The 20,092-nt window shown below is 52.8% G+C and overlaps 1 protein-coding gene across 2 annotated transcripts in view; it reads right to left on the bottom strand.

Annotated features, from left to right (window-relative positions):
• TTC7B (tetratricopeptide repeat domain 7B) overlaps positions 1-20,092 on the bottom strand; it is a 253,479-nt gene that overhangs the window by 129,252 nt on the left and 104,135 nt on the right. For both annotated transcript variants that reach the window (XM_075530524.1, XM_075530525.1), the window contains exons 6-9: positions 16,062-16,140; positions 10,028-10,200; positions 3,568-3,631; positions 1,013-1,150 (exon numbers count right to left, since the gene is read on the bottom strand). In XM_075530524.1, coding sequence (XP_075386639.1) covers positions 1,013-1,150; positions 3,568-3,631; positions 10,028-10,200; positions 16,062-16,140 — 454 coding nt within the window. The remainder of the gene's footprint in view (positions 1-1,012; positions 1,151-3,567; positions 3,632-10,027; positions 10,201-16,061; positions 16,141-20,092) is intronic.

The following is a 20,092-nucleotide window of genomic DNA, read 5'->3' as shown; positions in this document are numbered from 1 at the left end:
TCCCTGCAGGCTGAGTAACCAGTGCCCTGCACAGTCACCAGCCCAGGGACTAAAAAAAGATTCCCGCAACACACGCAGGCTCATCTGTTCCCCCCGCTCTTGCCTCATGTGGAGACGCACCGGCAGGCTGGAGGGTAAGCTGGGGGCTTATCTGGTTTCAGCCAATCTGTTACTGCATCTCAGTCCCTGTCCCCGCGCCCGGAGGCTGGTGCAATGGGTATAAATTTAGAAAGAGAGATATAAATCACATGGAAAAGTTCATTTTGAAAAAATAGGCTGCTGCTTGCTTTCTTTTCCATTTCTTGTTCGTAAAGGAGGTGGGGGGTGGGGGCTCACAGAGTGGCCTGGTTACTTACTTAGCCCTTTACCGTGGTGGCATGGGATATTCTGGGCAGCAGGACCATGAATAATGTGCTGGCTTGGTCCAAGATTAGCCAGCTTCTTCCAGAACTTGCAGGATGGCCAAGCGTCTAACGCCCAGAGCTTCTGAGAAGCTGGGGCATCGGGTGGGGTGAGCAACAGGTGGACACATGAAGCACCCGTGAGGTCCTCCGAGCCAGGCCTGCTCCCGGCAAGCCGGCGGTGGTGGCTGACCTGCCCAAGGCTGCCAGTGGGCAGAGTGATGCGCTGACACTCTAGATGGGACGGTTTTGTAAGGACGCGGTTGCCACACACTGGAGAGATGGCTGTGGCAGAGCAGACTCAGAAAACCACGCTCCCTGCCACCAAGTTGAAGGCGACTCACCACCACCCTGTAGGTCACGGTAGAACTGCCCCGGTGGTTTCCATGTCTTTCTTCTGAGGAGTGGCTGGTGGTTCCCAACTGCAGACCTTGCCGCTCACGGCCCAATGCTTAACCACTACGCCACCAGGGCTCTCGGGTAAGAGATGCCTGCCTTCCCTCATATGAAGCTACTGCTGGTCGTCTGATCATTCAGCCCAGCTCACAGCTCTTCCGAGTGTGCTACGCCCCTGCCGCCACCACCCACCGCTGCAGGCTGGCCTCACCTACCTCCGACAGCATCTCGTACTGGCCTCTTCTGCCCAGGGCGATGGTGAGCAAGTCGTAGACCACAGACGCACTCTGCAGGCTGATGAGGCGGTCACTCCGGTGCTCGGGGATCCTGCTCAGGACTGCGTCCCGGTTGGCCTAGAACGGACGGCATGGAAGAGAGGTGGGTAGTGAGCCGGCCCATGTCATGGTGCGAAGGCACGGATGCCCTGCACCTCTCATGGTTCACCGGGGCTCTGAAGGCCAGGACGCGGCACTGGCCATCTATCCCAGACCCTCCGAGCAGGACTGCCCCCAGGACCAGACTCCCTGGGTGTCACCTTGGGGTTCGCAGCCCAAGGCAGAACCCGTTCAGCAGCAGGGTGAAATGGAGCAATTATACTTTGACCAAGTTTACAAGTGACAGCAAGTGCATCTGTCTTTTCATTTTTAGAGAGAGCGTACCGGCGTCTTTTAAGTAAAAAGTGCAATGAGACAGATCCACAGATGAAAACTAGCTCAGAATATTGTCTTGCGAATATAGCTCTGATAACCCCTTTCTCCTGGGCAAAACGGGTCTGACGGGCACGGAGGAAGCGGAACAGTGGGCAGCGGCTGCTGGTGGGTGTCGAGACTGTGGGCACATCCGTGTTTCTAAGTTAAAGTTGGAACTGATGCAGAAGATCATCTTTCCAGGCAGAGAATAAATACATACACGGCACTTCTCAGTTTGGTTCTAAAACTATCCAGTTTCTGCTAAAAATTGGAAAACCCAAAAGTCAAGGGACGTGAGGAGGGGCTTCCAAAGACGACCTTGCTGTAGACGTCCACCTGCATAGTGGTGGGGTGATCTGCAGGCAGAACATAATGGTTCTGGTTGGAAACCCAGCTTTCCACATGCACTAATATGAGGAGCTCTGGTTAGCAAAGTGTGTGTTACGCCTGCCTATGCCTGCTCTCCACAAGGTCAACGGTTTGAAACCACCAGCTGCTCCGAGGGTGAAAACGAGGCTCTCTACTCCCATAAGGAGCTACACGGCAGGTCTGCTCTGTCTTTTGGCGTGGCTGTGAGCTGGCATGGACTGGATGGCTGTGGATTTCACCCTTCCCTGAGGAGATGTCCCTGGAGTTAAAGAGAGCTTCCTGTCTCCAAAGGATCTCAAGTTGGCGTATGAATATTTCTATCACTTCAATTAAAGGGCAAGCGTGTTAGCGGCAAGGTTACTGAGGCACCGGCATCAAAACAAGACGGCATTGTAGACAGACGGCCATGTTTCCCAAACTGCAAAACACAGCTCACGAGCTGACAATGGAACCTCAAATAGCTCCCGTCAGAACTGCGCAAGGCATCACCAATGTCTCATCAGCATGCTTCAGGGGGTTTGCCTGGGACCCATCGAGGGAGCTTGACCACATCGGCCCAGGGGGAAACTCAGTGCCAGGTTGTGAAGAGCCCAGCTTAAGATGAGGGAAGACCAGTCAGGAAAACCACACGAGACAGCCCCACCGGCATGTCGGCCACGAAGCGTGGTGAGACTTGTGCACTTGATGGGCCAGAACTGATGCCACAGACTGGCTTGCTTGGTGGCGCCACGGCCCAGGGGAGCATGCCAAAGTAACTCAGCATCCTCTCGAGGTTCCAACTAACTCCCAGGGAGAGCGGAGCACCGGTTTCCTTCAGAGGCAGGAAGGTGGGGTGTGGCGGGATGCATGGGTTGCATGTACATGACCTCCATCCCACCCACCCCCCACCTCCGCTGTGGTCTTGTAACTGCCCCCTATCGAAATGACTAGGTAAGGCTATGCAAATGAGGTGCTTGTGGTTGGACAGTTCTCTAATCATGCCAATAAGGTGCCAGGTAACTGTTGGGGATGGCACCATGTAACTAAGGGGTCTGGAGCCTTAACGAGGGGATTAGTCAGATTTGCTTCCCATCAGGTTTAAAACAAGTCAGGAAGAAGGGGTGGGGGTCTTACTACGACCAAGAAAAAAAAAAGGCAAACGTGAAGAGCATCCTGTGGAGCCGGGATCCCTTTGCTGAGAACCTCCTAGACTAAGGAAGCAGAAAAAGAACAGCAGCACCAGGGAAGACACAAACCAGGGAGAAAGAAACAGCAGCAGAGACACGGTGGCAGCAGCAGAACCAGGAGACTCGGGAGGGGGCTTGTCAGCTCATGCTATAAAACCAGATGCTCCTACGTAGGATCGAGTGCCCAGGTCTCTTCCACCAAAGCGCACGGAGAAGGGGGGGGGGGGTAAAGGTTATGCTGCGGGGCTTCCTCCCCCCTCAGGGTCGCTGGCTGGGGCGCGACTACACTCACTGTGTCAGTGCCAGTCAATAGCGGGTGAACGGGCTGTGCATTCCATGCTCCAGACTGACCAGGGGGCACTGCTGGCCGGTCCAAGGAGCAGAAAGCATCTTTCTTTTTGAACCTCTGCTGGTCTCCTCCCCCACAGGGGTTCCCTCTAGAAAGTCTTCCCCCAAGAACAGAGTAACCGTGTGGCTGGGGCCACCATATTGAAAAGGGACCACGGGGGCAAGAGGAAGAAAAATGTAAAAACACTTTCCACTCACCATTGATTCACTAATCAGCAATAACAACAGGGCTTCCTCCGTATTTTCTTGAGGACAGAAAATGCTGCACGTGTAACAAAAAAACAACAAAAAGTCAGCATTGATTTAACACAATTCCAAAAGAACACAAGGTACACAACTTTGCACAGAACTGAATTCATGCTAAAAGTGTCTGGGTTTTTTTTTAATGCAACCCATGAAAAAATATGGACGTTTGGATTAATTGTGCTTATTTTTATGCTCGTCTCTGAAATAGAGACTTTCTAGCTGTGCCCTTTAATGGGAGGCAAAGAGAACAGAACTCCGTAAAGAGCGAGGTAAAAGCCCGAGTAATGCCCGTGCCGGTGAGAGAGGCGGGAATTCAGATCACTAGGACGTGTTACCCAAATAATACACGTTTCCTCCTGAGCCCCTGATGGAGATGTGAACTGAAGACATGAAACAGCCCTCCTCTTCTCACTGGCTAACCGGCCGATCGTCTGTTGCCATTTAGAAGAAGCCACTGGTTGGAAGCAGTGCTAGAGTTGGAAAACCTTGTCTAGTACAAACAGGATTTCCAGCGAGGCTTATCTTACTGAAGACGTGTCTTGGACCATGAGCGGGACGCGCGAGCTCTCATGGTTGTTTTTTTTAAATTTGGCTAAACTCGAAACTCTCACGTGAGAAGCGAACGTTTTCAGACTCAAGGCTGTCCAGGATTACAGGGCGCAACGGAACCACAAGAAAACGAAACCACCCAAGTATAAGGTGACCAGATTTTAACCTTGGTAAAGCGGGACACCATTGATAAAACTCATACCCTGGCGAGATAGCCACACGGCAGCCGAAGACCGTATGCCCTAGCTTGTCGTGCATTCTTTCCAAAATCGGGACTTTTTAAAAATGCCGCAGGACGCGGGACAAATTGTTAAAAATCGGGACTGTAGCAGCCCCTTCTCCCTTCTCCTCAGGAGCCCTGGTGGCACGGTGCTTACGCTGTGGGCTGCCAACTGCACGGTCAGCAGTTCAAACCACCAGCCGCACAAAGGGAGGAAGATGGGGCTTTGCTTTCTCCTCCCGTGAAGAGGTGCAGCCACAGGGACTCCCAGCGGCAGCTCTACCCCGTCCTCGAGGGTCGCGACGAGTCGGCATCGACTCCCTGACAGAGTTTGGCTTTTCAGTGTCCCTTCTCTATCTCCCAGTTTGCCGGGCTTTCAGCACTTAGAGTTTGGACTAGGAAAACAAGCATGGCTAATAAACGCCTGGGTGTTCTGGAAATGACTGGGAAAAGATGACACCCCATCTGCCCAGGGGTAACCTTATAATTAGCTAAATCAAAGGATGGGATGGTTTCCCCCAAAACAAGTCCCCCCCAATATGTGTTCAAATCGCTAGAAATACGTGTCCTCTCAGAAGAGCTGGCTGTTTCTGCATTGCCATCGAAGGGTGGCGAAGAAGGGCACCAGGACAAGGTGCCAAGCCGACTCCTTCCACTACGCCTTGGCCTGGCCCGAGGTAGGAGCCAGCAGTGGGGCAGACAGCACCTGTCCCCCTTCCGGGACTCAGTCTAGCACAGGGCTGGGCTGAGGACGAGGTGCACGGCTCTGGGGTTGGCAGTGACGTCGCTGAGGCTGGTTTCTCAGAAGACGCAGCATGTCTTTCCCTTCCCTTCAGCAACACAGCTGAACAGGCCGAGTGACGTGCTCTCCGCAGAAAGAGAACAGTGTGCTCTCTCTGCCTGCTGCGTGCGCGCACACCTTTATATATAGCCAACCACCAGGGCGCGATAGCCCGGCTGTCTGCTCACAGGCCGTCGGGGAGCTTGTAACCAGAGCAGTAACCCGAAGCACTGCTTCTTAGCTAGCCAGCTCTGGCCTGGCCAGACTAATTGCAAAGGGAGGGGACCCATGCTAACTGAGACGTCACACCAGCCAGCCCAGTTCATGGATAATCCCCAGACTCCATTTGAGCCGTCCGGCCTGCCTACATGCTCCATTGGGTTGTTTTCACCAGAGTTGCTAACCAGTCGCACATTATCTGAGCCTGATTCCATTTCCTCTGCCCACCGCACCCCGTCCCCTTTGCCGGCAGGGACGGTGGGAATTCAAAAGTGCGGCAAAGATCCCGGGTTGGCAGGAAGAGGAAGTGGAGGAAGGGGAGAGAGGGGTGCCTGGACCCGCACACAGACATGCTCCCGCTGGAGAAGTACAGGTTCTCCAGACCCATTTCTGGTCCCGCTTCCCTGCTTGGCAGAGGGCCAAGTTGTGCGGGTTGGGGGGGCTTCCTCCTGGAACATTCTCCTCTGGGAACCAGGAGCCCTGGCGGAGGAGGCCCTGGGACGGTGGGTCAGAGCTTTGAGGAGTGAGGAACGGGGACCCTGGGGGATGACAGAGGACGCGACACGGTTTCATTCTGGCATGCACACAGGGAGGCCGTGAGTCAGAGCTGCCTGGAGAACCACAGGACCAGAGACTGCTACTTAGGGCAAGAGAGGGAAGTAAAGGGAACAGAGATCAGGGGACAGGAGGGTGAGCTTCCTGGCAGGCGACGCAGTGACAGCGCACTGAGCTAAGAAGGGGTGAGCTGTGTGCTAAGCTCACCATGCTACTAACTCACTGGTGGCCTTTAGGCAAGTGGCCTAGTTCCTTACTCTGGCGGAAGCCACCAGCTCCAACGTTGCCTGGTTCTAAAGAAGACCGGAGAGTAAGGATGAGAGCCCTGTTATAAAGCACAATCCAGCCCCCGATAGCAGCTCATGCCAAATGTTTCCCCAGCTAGGAAAAATGCGTTAGGAATATCTGCGTGTGATAGAAAGGGCCACGCAAAAGAAGCGACCCCAACTCTATCTAAGTGCATTTCCTCTCCGCTTTCTTCTCTAGCTATTACCACGTGAGGAGTGTGATTCGATGAGCCAAAGACACGATCCAGCATTCAAAGTAGACTCAACAGAGGGGCAGAAAGAGCCCTCTTTGACCACAGAAAGGTCCCTCTGTATTTAACTGCAACACCAACTCCAAGGTCCAAGAATGGTGCCATCGCCATTTCCATATGCCTGGCTGTGACACTAGTGGGGGAATTCCCGAAGAAACACAGTCCCTGAGCCACAGCCAATCACAGGAGAGGGGAAGAATGACGCCTGCCCAGTGTGACATCACATTGTCCGTTAACCACATCGAAGTCAGTCCCAGGGTGGTACAAAAGGATGAGGTTACCCCAAAAAAGGGAAGAGGACTTAAGTGGAAATTTGAGAGTGCCTCTTGATTACTAAGGAGTTTTGGTGGCACTGTCAAGTAAGAATTGGACTGCTAACTGTGAGGTTGATGTTCAAACCCACTGTCTTGCTCCAGGGGGAAAGATGAGGCTGCCTGCTGCCATAAAGACTTACAACCTTCGCAAACATAGACAGGGCTGCTATGAGTTAGAATTGCCTGGATGGAAGTGGTTTTTTTAATCATTAGGGATCAGCTGGCCCAATCTGTGGGCTGATTAGGATTTTCCACAACTCTTTTCTCTTTTTGGTCAACCCACCTAGGTCAAAAGCCACCAACAACAACAAACGACCTCTTATTATAAAAACTTTACATCTGATACCAAAACCAGACAATGACATCACAAGAAACTATAATCCAATATCTCAGATGAATAAAAACGTAAAAGCTTCAACTACATAGTATCAAACCAAGTCAAGCAATAAATTTAACAGATTATACATCATGACCAAGTGAGGTTTATTTTGGGAATTCAAGGTTGGTTCCACATTGGAAAATCAGTGAACAGATCACCTAAGTAGAAGGAAGTACGGAAAGCATATGATCATCTTAATGGATTCTGAAAAAAATTATCAAAATTCAGAATACTTTTTATGATAAACAAGTTCAATGGATCAGGCATACAAGGGGACTTTCTGACTGGGTAAAAGGCATCTGTGACACACCTCAGCTAACACACCCTGAGTCATGAGACAAGTGTCACCTACCCTCAGACCAGGATCATGACGGGATGCCTCATCTCATCACTTGCATGTGACAATGCACTGTGGGTTCCAGCCAGGGCCATCAGGCCAGTAAACACCCAACAGTCATCAGACTAGACAGGAAAAAGCAAAGCCGTTTCTGTTCGCAAGTGGCCTGGTTTTTTAAACAGAAAACCCTACGGAATCCACTAAACAAATGATTAGAACTAGGGAAGCATTTGGCAAGGTTGCAGGATATAATACCAATATCCCCAAAATCCATTGTATCTGCGTGAGGGCAGTGAGCGAATCCAAGGGGGGGGGGGGGGGAAGAAGAGGATCTCATTGATAATCTCATCAAGAAAATACAACACTTAGGAACACATCTGAGAAATGCAGTGCAAGTCTTATGTCCTGAAAAATGACGAGTCACGGCAGAAAGTAAAGAAGATCTGCATGGCAGGCAGACAGCCCAGGCCCATGGATCCGGAGATGTGACGTTGCTAAGGTGGCAACACTCCAAACTGGTCCGTGCGTCCTTGATCAAAATCCCAGTTGCTTAAAAAATAGAATTCACAAGTGAATCTTAAATTCATATGGGAATTCAAGGGACGGGGAGACTGGGGGAGGGGCTTCTTTGGGAGTGACAAGACGCTCTGTAATGTATTGTGGTGCGGGATGATCCATTCTGGATACATTGAAAATGGCTCAGAACAGAGGGTATGGCACGTGGGCCATATTGAGGGGGAAAGCCTGCCGGCGGGCACCTGTAGAAAACAAAAGCTGTGACTCAGCCACCAGGCCTGGCGGGAAGGCCCCATCACACGTGACTGCATTTTCTATATCTGCACTCGGTCTCCATAAGGCTCCTACCTAGTCCGGACGAGGACCTGGGATTTGGAAGGTGACAATGTCTGGTTGGGTCAGGAAATAGGAGCGCAGAGGCCAAGACTTGAGCTTTTCTGCCTGTAAGGGGTGGTGACGGGCCCAGAGCACCCTCTGTGTGGCCAGTGGGTACACTGGAGGTTGCAGGAGTGGGGGTTGGGGGCAAGGAGGGAGTTCCTCTGTGTACCTGGAACCTTGGTACACCTAGGTACACCTAGGAGATGAAAACAAACAAACAAAATATCAAGAGGATCTTTTTAAGACATAAATATAATTTTTAAAGCCGAACCCCAAACCTGCCTCTCGACAGCGCATCAAGGATGAGCGGTCACATTTTCAGAGGGAACCTTTGGGGAGACAGCTGCGTGATGAAGCACCTGGGAGTACACAAAGGCGCAGCTCCAGGCAGCCAGGGAGCAAGGCGCTGAGCAGGAATGAAGCAGGCTAGGGTGGGGGAGCTCAGAAGTGTTCCCTTTGTCTGAACCAAGGGAGGAAACGCACAGCGAACACTAGAGGGTGAGGCAGCAAACTGCTGGGGGAAAGAGGCTTAAGGGGCAGCTGCATCCGCAATGCTGCCCCCGGGGAAAACGTGACCATCCTTTCCAGATGGCATGTCCGCATTCAGCAGCTGGGCACCCCTGTCTCTGCCAGCGCTTTCTCTGTGGTCTCTGGAGCCTGCAGTCCCTTGACCATTTCCCAGTGTGACAACCACCCAAGAGACAGCGCCTATCTATTCCCGCACGCTCCCTTCAGCTTCACGCGCAGATTCTGCAAAGGGGAACCATGATGGGAGCTGAAGCCTCTGCTGGACGGACTTCAGTGGGTCACTCTCATGGCAGCGGCTCCCAGCCCTTTGTCATCTCGCTCTCTCCTCCCCCTCCCTTCCTGACTTCTGCCCAAGCGGAAGCTAGATTGGCTCTCCGGCTCCTGTTCCCCAAAGCCCCAAATCTGAAAGTTTCTGAAGTTCTGAAGAAATATCACTGTCCCTTACTGCCTTGTCCTCCTTACGGCTAGTTCGGTTGAAAGCACATTGCGTAAAACAAAAGGGTCAAGGAATCGGTGAAGTAAAAGGTGGGGAAAGGTTAGCTCTGGCTTGCAAACAGCGTTGTCACTAATCACTGTGTGACTGGGGGGTTCTCGTAAGAAGCGGAGTGAGAATCCCGGAGACCAGTGAGGATGGCTGAGAACAGCAGCCGAGCACTGAGACAGGAGCAGCTCCTACTGAAGTGTCCTCCCCGAGCAGCGCGATCAGCCGAGCGATGAGAGTAATGAGGAGCCGGACACAGCCCACTTGGTGGGCAAATGAGACGCGGCCTCTTCGGGGAGGACGATCTTCCTCTCAGCTCCGAATGTTCCCCAAGTCTCCCTCCCAGGCATGCAACATCTACAAATGAGGTCCCCAACCCAACCTACGGCCTCCGGGTCAAGTCCCACTCATGGCGACCCTAGAGGACAGAGGACGACAGCCCTGCCGGACTTCCAAAGCTAGGAACCTTGGCAGAAAAGCAGACTGCCCCATCTTTCTCCCTGGGGAGCTGAGGGGCTGGCCGGCTGGAGCCAGCGGCCTTTCGGTTAGCAGCACAGCCAATCAAAGCCCCGTCCAGCAAGGGGTTCTGGGTAGAAATGAAGACACCATGAGCATACTTCTCTCCTGAGTAGACGCGCGCTCTTCGGGCCAGCGTGTAGGTTTTGGTGTTTGCTCCTTTGCGGAGGGGGTCATCCAGGGGCGACTGGCCTGGGGGGTCCTCCAAGGGGTTCCAGTAGCTCTGCTCACACATGCCCCGCAGCAAGATCTCTGCCAGCTGCCTGGCGATCGTCTGCGGACACAAAGGAGGAAAGGGCGAGACGTCATCCATGTTCATCCGTCAGTCAATACTTAGCGATCATCACTTTATGCTGGGCATGATTCCAACAGCAGCCAGAGGTTTGGTTTGGTTTTACTTTTAGGATGAAAACCAAACCAGTTTGTGATACAAACGAACAGAAACCGTGAGAGGCTAGAGTGTTTGGAGTTTGTATCAATTCTGTGGCAGTGAGTTTTGCGGGGTTCATTTTGGTTTGTTTTTTTAGAAATGAAGTTCATGGACTTCAACGCTGCCTTGGCCTTTGTTAGGTTTTGGAACACTAAACGCGTTTACACCTGAAACAGCTACAATTTGTGGCCAAGGTCTTTGCCTAGAGCTCTCACGAAGAACAGGTAAACTGCCCAACCGAGGCCAGATAAGCCCCACCCCCAAACCTTCCAGCAAAGAACTCTGCTAGGCTTCACCCGTGTGAAAGCGCTTTAAAAACTATGTGGAAACATACATGCCCCCCAACCAGCTTAGAGATTTCTGATAACCACTCAAACCCAACACAAAACACACACAACACAACCCACAACACACACAACACAACCCACTGCCATCAAGGGGAATCCAACTCAGTGAGACCCAACTTAGGTTTCCGAGACGGCCCATTTGTATGGGGCAGACCGCCTCAACCTTTCCCTGGAGCTGGTAGGTTGGAACCACTGACCTTTGGGTCAGCAGCCCAGTGCTTATCTGAGAGCACCACCGCCAAGTAAAGGCGCATTCTATGGATTATTCCTTTTGAAGTCTATAAACATGTGAAATTAAATGTACTGCTATCACCCCCGACTGAGCCATCTGTGAAGCTCTCAGAGAGCAATGTTCAGGCGGGTATAGCCCCCTGAGCTGCGTTCTTCCACCTTCCATTACAGTTTCATTTTGATTTCATTTCAAGTCACATAAATTAATAATGACTTCGGCTGGAAGCTTCCACAGGCAAAAAAACCAACATAGCCTCTGCTCACTGTGGTTGGGAAATACACGTTAAACGAAGAGAAAATTAACAAGGGCCTTCACTTCCTGGACGTGTCTACCACGCAGAGGGATTCTGGTCCGACCCATTGGCTTGGACGGCTTCTCCCAGAGGCCAGTTCCTTTCAGGACGCACACAGGCCAGAGAGATTTTTGTTTTCAATACAATTTTGAAGGACATCACCTTATCAGCGCATGATCAAATTGTGAAGGACACTTGGCTCTGCCCCTGGAGGGTCCGGTCAAGTTCATGAAGGGCATGTGCAGATACAAAGGGGAACTATCGGGGTCACCCACGGGGTGGAAACGTAACACAGTGGGCGAGAGGGTCGGCAGGTGTTCACCTGGGTGCAAGGGAAGATGGAGGTCCATGAGAGAGAAGGGGCCATGAGGGGAGGGGTGGGAGGGACTACTGCTGTGAACTGGTGGGTGCAGAAGTAAGGGATGACTGAAATGTCAGCATCCCATTGAACTCACGGTCATAAATAGTAACTTAATCCAGAATGCAGAACCGAGAAATCACCAACAAGATCAGCAACACAACCCAGGGCACGTCTGGCTTTCTAATAGCTCGGCTGTACTTCGCTTGCCGCTTCAAGGCTTGAACCGGTCTGGCAGCCAGCAGATGCAGGATGGAACGAGCGGGGGAGGGAGGGGGAGACGCAGCCTCCAGAGGAGGCCTGGGCGCTTGTGGACACATCTGGTCGTCCAGTGTGCTTGGCGATCCTTCACGGCTGTGCTTTCGGACCGGCTGGACTGGATGAGTGCCGTTTTCCACTGTGCAGGTTTGCGGTGGCCAGCTCACGGGAAGCAACGCAGACCGCGTTGGAGGCTGATGGAAGCCTGTCTGAGGAAGTGCAGGAGCTGATGCCTCCTGAGCTCCCGTGTAAAGCAGGTCACGTGGGTGGTCACGACCAGCCTGGGCCGTGAGAAAAACACTTGCCAACTTCGTCAGTTATTTCTGGGGTGCTTCCAGATTTCAGAGGGAGCGAGCCAAGCCGGCCAGTTGACGATGACCGTGGAATGAAGTAGGCAGCAAATCACTGTGGGCCCTCGAAGACCTTGCCCCAGACCCGCTCAGTCGCAAGTCTGAGGGAGCCTGTGAGCAGGACACAAAACACAACCCATGGCCGACGAGCTCCATTCTGACTCCCAGCGAGATCATCTGCTATAGGGTTTTCCTGGGGGTAATCTTTCCCGAGCCGCCTGTCGCGCGTGGCCACCGCGCCTGGGAAAGCGGAGGGGCCGTGGATGGAGGAAGGCCCTTGAGGAGCTGGGCCGACACCGTGGCTGCCGCCGTGGGCTCAGGCACAGGGGCCACAGCGAGGGTGGTGTGGGGGAGGGCAGGGTTGGGTTTGGTCGCGCACGGGGTCAGAAACAGCTGTGGACTGCATCAATGTCCCGATCGCCCGGTCCTTCTCCCAGGGTGCCTCTGGGTGGGTTCAAATGGCCAACCGCGAGATGCCCAGCCAACGGGGAGCCATGGGGCACAGCCAGGATGGAGCCTACGGAATGTGCATTTGGTCAGAGCTCCTCAGACGACTACGATGCACATCTTCAATTTGATGCTCCAGGAACTGGACCGAGGTTAATGAGGTCACTCCAAGGTCATCGAGCCAAAGGCAAACCTGCGCCTCAAGTGACACGAAGCGGAAAGCGGCTGCCCCGCTCCACATCTAGCACTGCTGAACTAGCGGCGGACACCATCCAGGCGCAGTCCGCGGCCAGCCCCGGACTTTCAGGACGCACCCTCCACGGGTTATGCGCAGTAGCAGAGCAGGTGCAAGCAGAACTCCCTCGCTGCCCTTGGTCATGACCCTGGGAGAGGGTCTCCTCCCTGCCTTCTTCACACCTCTGGGCTGACCCCTACCTCAGAGGGTTCTTAAGGGTTAAAACACACAACTTGGGGGCGGGGGGAGCATAAGACAACAATGGCAGATGTCCTCCGATCTGGACCAATGAAGCAGAAGCAGGCAGGAGGCCGATTTTCAAAGCCAACGAGTATGCGCCCACCTTCTAAAGGAAGGCAGGAATCATTCCGAAGCAGAGACTTCCGAGAGCCAACAAAATGACCACATGGTATTCCATATTAAGCAATAGTTCGTGCATGACTGCTCCGGGATGTTGGCTGCAATCCTGTGGTGAGTGTGTTAATTCTCTCTATTTGTTCCCTGGGTCCCCTATGTCCATCAGCCCGTTTCTCCCCCCCCCCCCCCCCCCCGCCTTCTAGTCTTTGATTAGGGGCCAGTGTTGCCCATGTGGTCTTGTAAGGTTGATGGTCCATGCTCCACGTGGGGGGGTTCCGGTTGGTTTTTTGGGTCCATCCGTTGTTTGGCTGAGAAGTAGTCTCCAGAAGCTTCTGTACTTCCGAATTACACGGTTGTCTTGGCAACAGTCTCTGGGGCATGTATGTATATTTTACCCCATGCTTCTAGGAGGCCCTACAGCTTAGCCATCTCGCCTGATCAGTGAGGCTCCATGTAAAAACTCGCCAGACACCCAAACACCGCAGCTGCAGGGAGACGGGGATCTCTTAGCCTTGTTCAGGTGACATCCTCCCACAGCACTGCAAGCATTCATGGCCAAGTGCAGGGCGATGGCAGGGATGACACAAGACTCCAGACACTGCGCTCGCACCCGGACTCGCTACCTTGATTGTGGCACGTGACATCTGCTCTGCGTCCAGGAAGCCGCCTGTGCTAGTCCGGGTGGACTAGAGAAACAAATTCATAGACACTCATGTGTATGAGAAAGAGGCTTAGATACAAGAGCAACTGAATATTGAGAAGACATCCAGCCCAGTCCAGATCGAGTCCATAAGTCCAATATTAGCCCATATGTCCGATACCGCTCTATAAAGTCCTCTTCAGACTCACGAACCACATGAAGTGACTCTGAATGCAGGAAGATCACAGGCCACTGGGTGGGAAGTCTTGTGGACCCAGTGGCGTTGTAAGCATCTCAGCCCTGGCAGGAGTCTCCATGTGGCTTCTCCAGCACCCAGGGCATGGGGTCTATCAGCGTAGTCCCATGTGTCTCGTCAGTAGAGCGTCTCCAAGGGAGTGAGTCGAGTGAGAGGGTATCTTCTGCCCCCAAGGAGGAAAATAAGGGCGTTCCCAAAATTCTCAGAAGGCCATGCCCACTCAGAGGCCTCATTGACTATGGCCCGATTGACAAATTAGACTCCACCCCTACACTCTTAATCCTCAAACTGACACCAGATTATGTAACTACCACACCACCCCAGGTCTTCACCCACACATGCAGTTCAATCAGGCAGGTACCCAGGTGTCTATACGGAGCCTCCCAGACAGGAAGGTGAAGGGGTTAAAAAAGGGAGGGCCTTTCAAGACAAGAGGAAAGCCAAGCTTCTGATAAACCGGCCAAGGAGATGTGCTTTACTCATTTTTCTCTTCCAAGTTTTCAGCCAGTAGAATTAGCCAGATAACAAGGTTCTCCTTAGCTTCCATGATGCTTTGCTCTGAGTTTTGGCATGAATCTTTCTCCACGCTGATCTTCCGCGGGGCACATCTGCCTTCCAATGAACCAAACCCACTGTCATTGGGTCCGTTCCAACTGCAGGACAGGGTGGAGCTGCCTCTGTGGATTTCTTGGATGGTCGTTCTTTACGGGAGTAGAAAGCTTGATTTTTCTCCAGCAGAGCGGCTAGCTGGTCATTTCAAACTGCTGACCTTGATGTTAGCAGTCAAACGCATAACCCCATGCATGTCAAGAAGGAGGACTGACATTAAGCAATGAAAAAAGACTCAACATCATTAGCTACCAAGGAAATGCAAATGACAGTTACACCAAGCTGGTACTTCACATTCACTCATCAAAAAGAATCCTGTTGTCAGTGAAGTAGATTCTGACTCATAGCAACCCTGTAGGACAGAGTCGAACAACTCCCATGGGGTTTGAAAGGCTGTCATCTTTATGGAAGCAACGCCCCACCCCCACCCCAGAGTGGCTGGACGTTGGCTGAAACTTCCAACCTTTAGCTGAGCAGTTGATCGCTTAACCACTGCACCACTTGAGTGGCGGTGACTGAAAAAGCAGGTAATGGCAAGTGCTGGCAAGGGCGTGGGGAAATGGAGCCCTCGTCACTGCTGGGGGGATGTGAAAGGATGCAGCCACTCTGGGGGGCAGTCCGACAGTGCTACCACAGAGGGATCCCGAACAAAAGGACACCATGTGACTCGGCTCCTGTGTTCTTAGGTATATGCCAAAGATGAACGAAAATATATTGTGAACCCTAAAACTCGTGCAGAAGCATTCAGAACAGCTTGCTCATCATAGCCAGAAGGCACAAGGGCCTGTGGCCAGGTAGATGGATCCATAACACGTGGTGGCTGCATAATACAGTGGAAGGTCCTGTGGCCAGAGAAAGGAAAGACGGACTGTGTGTGTTAGAAAGACGGTATGTGTTAGAACGTGGGTAACCTTTGAACACACTGCACCGAGGGAAAGAAGTCGCTCGTCAAAGTCCACACGTTGTATGACTTCACGTAGATGAAGTGTCCACAATTAGGAGCTCTGCACAGACCACAGGAGGTTAGTGGTTGCCCAGCACGTGGGGGACTGGGAGGTACTGAGGGGAGAATGCTGGGAGTCACGGCGTTTCTTTTTAAGCTGAGGAGATGCTCAGGAATTGACTATTCCTGGGGGCTGGTGAACGAGAGCTCGCTATCTTCCCATTTTCCACAAACGCATGTGCGTGTGTGTGTGTGTGCGTGTGTGTGTGCATGTGTGTGCGTGTGCGTGTGTGTGCGTGTGTCTGTGTGTGCGCGCGTCGGGGGTGCAGGGAGAGCACTATGCGGGCCCCGTGTCCTCCACCAAGGCTGAGTCGCACTCACCATGCGCAGGTTTTGAGTCGTTCTTGTCTCGACGGCTCTAAGGAGCTCTCTAAATCGTCCGACTCCTCTGGTCAAGTTCCTGTGTGCAGAAAGGGTGGACAGGGTTTCCATCTCCAGTTTATAACATACGGGTACTTTATACACATCTGTTGGGGTCATGTTGACCTAGGATGGATGATCTCATGGGCTTCCTAACCCTGGTCAAAATCTCTCAAAGAAAACACACACACACACATACACACGCACACACACACACATACACACACAATCTGAAAAACAGCTTTGGGACACTCACACACACCCCCCCACACACACACACTCACCCCCCCACACACATAAGACACAAAGGCTGATCTTCAAATTTACCAATGAGTGAGGGGCTCTGCATAGTCGCTGCCCTGGCTGAGGGGCAGGGAACCCTGCCTTTTTTCCACGTACAGGGCTCTGGGTAGCAGGAGTCTAGGAAGACCAGCAAGCTCCCCTGTATACCTCGGACAGAGGTCTCTTGTAACTTGCATTCATATAAAACTCACGGTCATGGAGTCGATGCTGACTCATAGCCACCCCACTGGGGGTTTCCAGACAGTAACTGTTTATGGGCGTAGAGAGCCTAGTCTTTCTCCCAAGGTGGTTTTGAACTGCGGACCCTGAGGATCGCAGCCCAACTGGTAACCACTGGACCACCAGGGCTCCTGTATTCACACAGGCAGGATAAAGATGAAAGGGTCTGACACATGAGGGGCGCCACTGAGCAACCACGCTGATTCTGTGAGAACCTAAATCCCTGCCAGATCAATCCTTCAACCCAATCCCTCTCCCAAGCTTGCGCTGGCTTACAGGAGGATTTTTTTGTTACCCTTCTGTAAGCCAGCAGGTGATAACTGGGGCCAGGGCCATCTGCCTGTGATCGAGACGCCGGCCCTATGCCTACACCATACACCCCACGGAGGTGCGTCTGGTGACACATTTTATTAAAGGATAAACCGCTCTTTTGTAACATCCTGGCCTGCCCATCTGAGCCCCACGTGCTGCCCCTCTGAGAACTGCCCGGCCTGCTGGGCCAGGAACACCTCACAGACGCTCCCTGTGCATCGAGCACTGCCGCTGTCATGGCGATATTTATAACCCGCTCCTTAGAACACAGCTCGTCTTTCCAAAAAGCCAGGGAGCGGGCAGCCGGTGCCAGCCTGCCAGCCAGCCTCTGCCGCCCGTGGCAGAAGCTCTGGGTACATGGCTCTCCTCTCGGATGACATTTTAAATCACAGGCATTAAATCAAGCTGAATGGGGGTTCGCTCAAGGGCTAGTAATTCAGATCGTCTACCTACAGGACACCCCAGGGCGCTCATTCACGAGAGCATCCCCAGCTCTCGCAGATAATGGCTTATGGGCCCAGGTCCATAAACACTCCCAGACGCCTCCCGCCCCCACACAGCAGAGGATCTCCAAGCAGCAGCGTCAGGGAGGCAGAGGAAGGGACACGTGTGCTCAGGACACAGAGCAGCACTAGAAGAAATCTCCAACAGGGACGTGGATGGAAACGAGGCACTGGGTCCTGGGCGTGCAATTGCTCCTGCTTTTCACTTCCTCCGTTTTCATGAGCTCTGTGTCCACAGGCAGCAGGGGACAAAGACGTGGGGCTGGCTATGCTGGCTTCATAGTATTCCAGAATCACAGACTAAATGCCAGGTGACGCGGGGCTAGGTTGCTACCCACAAGCTTGCCGGTCTGAACCCCCAGCATGGGAGGAACCCCCAGCAATTTGTTCCTCTTAAGAATGTCACCCAGACACCCCCGTGGGGTAGGTCTGTCCTGCAGAGTCACTGTGAGTCGGAAACAGGTCTCCAAGGGCAACAGGCGCAGAAAGGGCAGCATTTTGAAATACGGGTGGGCGAGGGGGCCTTGGTGGTGTAGCGGGTTATCACTGGGCTGCTAAGCACAGAGTCAGCAGTTCGAAACCACCTGCCTGCTCCACAGGAGAAAGATGAGGCTGCGTATTCCTGTAAAGGATGACAGTCTTGGAACACCGACCCCCCCCCCAGCGGCAGTCGTACCCTGTCCTGCAAGGTCCCAGTGAGTGGGAATGGGCTTGATGGAATGATGCTGAGCTCCTTGGAGATGCTGCTTCATCAGGGTGGCAGGTGGGCCTGCAGTGCCGGTGTTGACTCAGGGAAGATGACAGGCGGGCGCTGGTCATTCAGCGTGTCCCCCGTGCTCTTCTTCCAGAATGAGCTCCGTGACAGAAACACAGAGTTTTTCTAGGGATCTAGTCTAACACGATCTAGTCCCTGGTGACACAGAAGGGAGGGGGCTGGCCCAGCTTCATGGAACTAGTGAGCTGGAAGCTTGTGACCCGACCCACATACGCGATCGTGCTCCTGGGCAAAAGAGTCTGGGATCTTGGGTACCATCGACATGCAAATTAATTCCTTAATATGCATATGATATCCATCTTCATGCGGTCCAGTGGTCACAGATAATGAGATACTCCCTGATTCTGGTTCGGGATGGCAGGGAGAATCAGTTGGCCAGAGGGAAGAAGTCCGGGGTCTGAGGGCCCTGCCCTGGGCAGGCTCCAATGGCAAATGCTGGATGGAGGACTCCCCGCCCCTCTTGGGCGGGTGGGAGGTGGCTTCTCCCGTGAAGGGCCGAGGCCCTCTGGTGGAAGAACAGGAGAAGTCTCCGGGCCTGAGGGTACTGCCAAATCCATGCTGGTGGTTCTGAACTGGCGACCATGAGGCTGGCAGGCCCAGGTGTAGCCACTGCACCGCCGGGGCTCCGTGCCACACGCAGGGCTCTCTCACAGGTTATTCTGGACAGAGCACGGCATTGGAAAGCCGGTCCTTCCTCAAGCTGGGGAGAAACCCAGCTGGTACAGCATCCTCAGTCAACACCGGAGGCTGTGACCTCCGCAAAGGGCGCCCGCTAGGCTGGTCTCGTGCCACCAGAGCGCGATTTATGTGACTGCAGGGCAGTGAGTTGGGGGACGTTTAAAGCAGGGAAAGAGCCCACACTTTAAATATTGCACCATTCATACCTTTTAGTCACATACTTAAATTCTACTAGCCATTTCCACTATTACCACAACAGGCAAAAAAAAATTTTTTTTAAGCTAAAGCTTGATAACCACAAATTCACAAAAAAATTTAAAAGAGCAAAAAAGGTTGGAAAGGTAAAAAGAAGGGGGTCTAACCTACAAGCATTATCTTCAAAGTCTGTGGTTCTCAACCTGTGGGTCGGTCGTGACCCCTTAGGGGGCTGAATGACCCTTTCACAGGGGTCGCCTAAGACCATCATAAAACACATATTCCTGATGGTCTTAGGAACTGAGACACCGCTCCTCTATCCGTCTCCTCTATCCATCTCCAGGGGGGTCCTCCCACATGCAGGTACACCCACCTACGCGTACCCGGCGTGAAGACCATAACTCAAGACAACATTTCATTGATTTGTCATAAGGAATAACTATTTCACAATATATAGTGACATATTGTTTCTGTGATGAATCACTGTGCTTTAATGATGTTCCATTTATAACAATGAAAATGCCTTCTGCATATCCGATATTTACACGACGATTCATAACAGTAGCAAAATTACAGCTATGAAGTGGCAAGTGGGGGTCACCACCACCTGAGGAACTGTATCACAGGGTCGCGGCAGGAGGAAGGGGGAGACCCGCTGCTCTAAGTTCTGTAAAATACTCCGATTGGGGGAAATGCATCCATTCAATCTCCTTCGTGTCTCCAAACTATTAGCCTGTTCTTAAGCATTGGGGTCGTTTAAATATCTTGAATGAGCTGCTGTTTACGCACTCCACCCCAAAATGAAGACCAGAGAGCCGAGGATTGGCCCATTCCGGGGCTCCACAGACCCTTGGCACGCTGCCATTTCGCCCATTCCAGCCCCTTGGCTTGCGTGAGGGAACAATGTCAGAATTCTTCATGGTAAACTCTTCTCCAACAATGGCTGGTGAGGGGGCGTCAGAACTTGGGGGGTCATCTCCTGTGCCTTGCTTCAGCAAACTTCCTAT

This window comes from Tenrec ecaudatus, chromosome 14 (assembly GCF_050624435.1).
Source record: "Tenrec ecaudatus isolate mTenEca1 chromosome 14, mTenEca1.hap1, whole genome shotgun sequence".
In the NCBI taxonomy this organism is placed as follows: Eukaryota; Metazoa; Chordata; class Mammalia; order Afrosoricida; family Tenrecidae; genus Tenrec; species Tenrec ecaudatus.
This window is presented reverse-complemented; position numbering and strand designations above follow the sequence as displayed.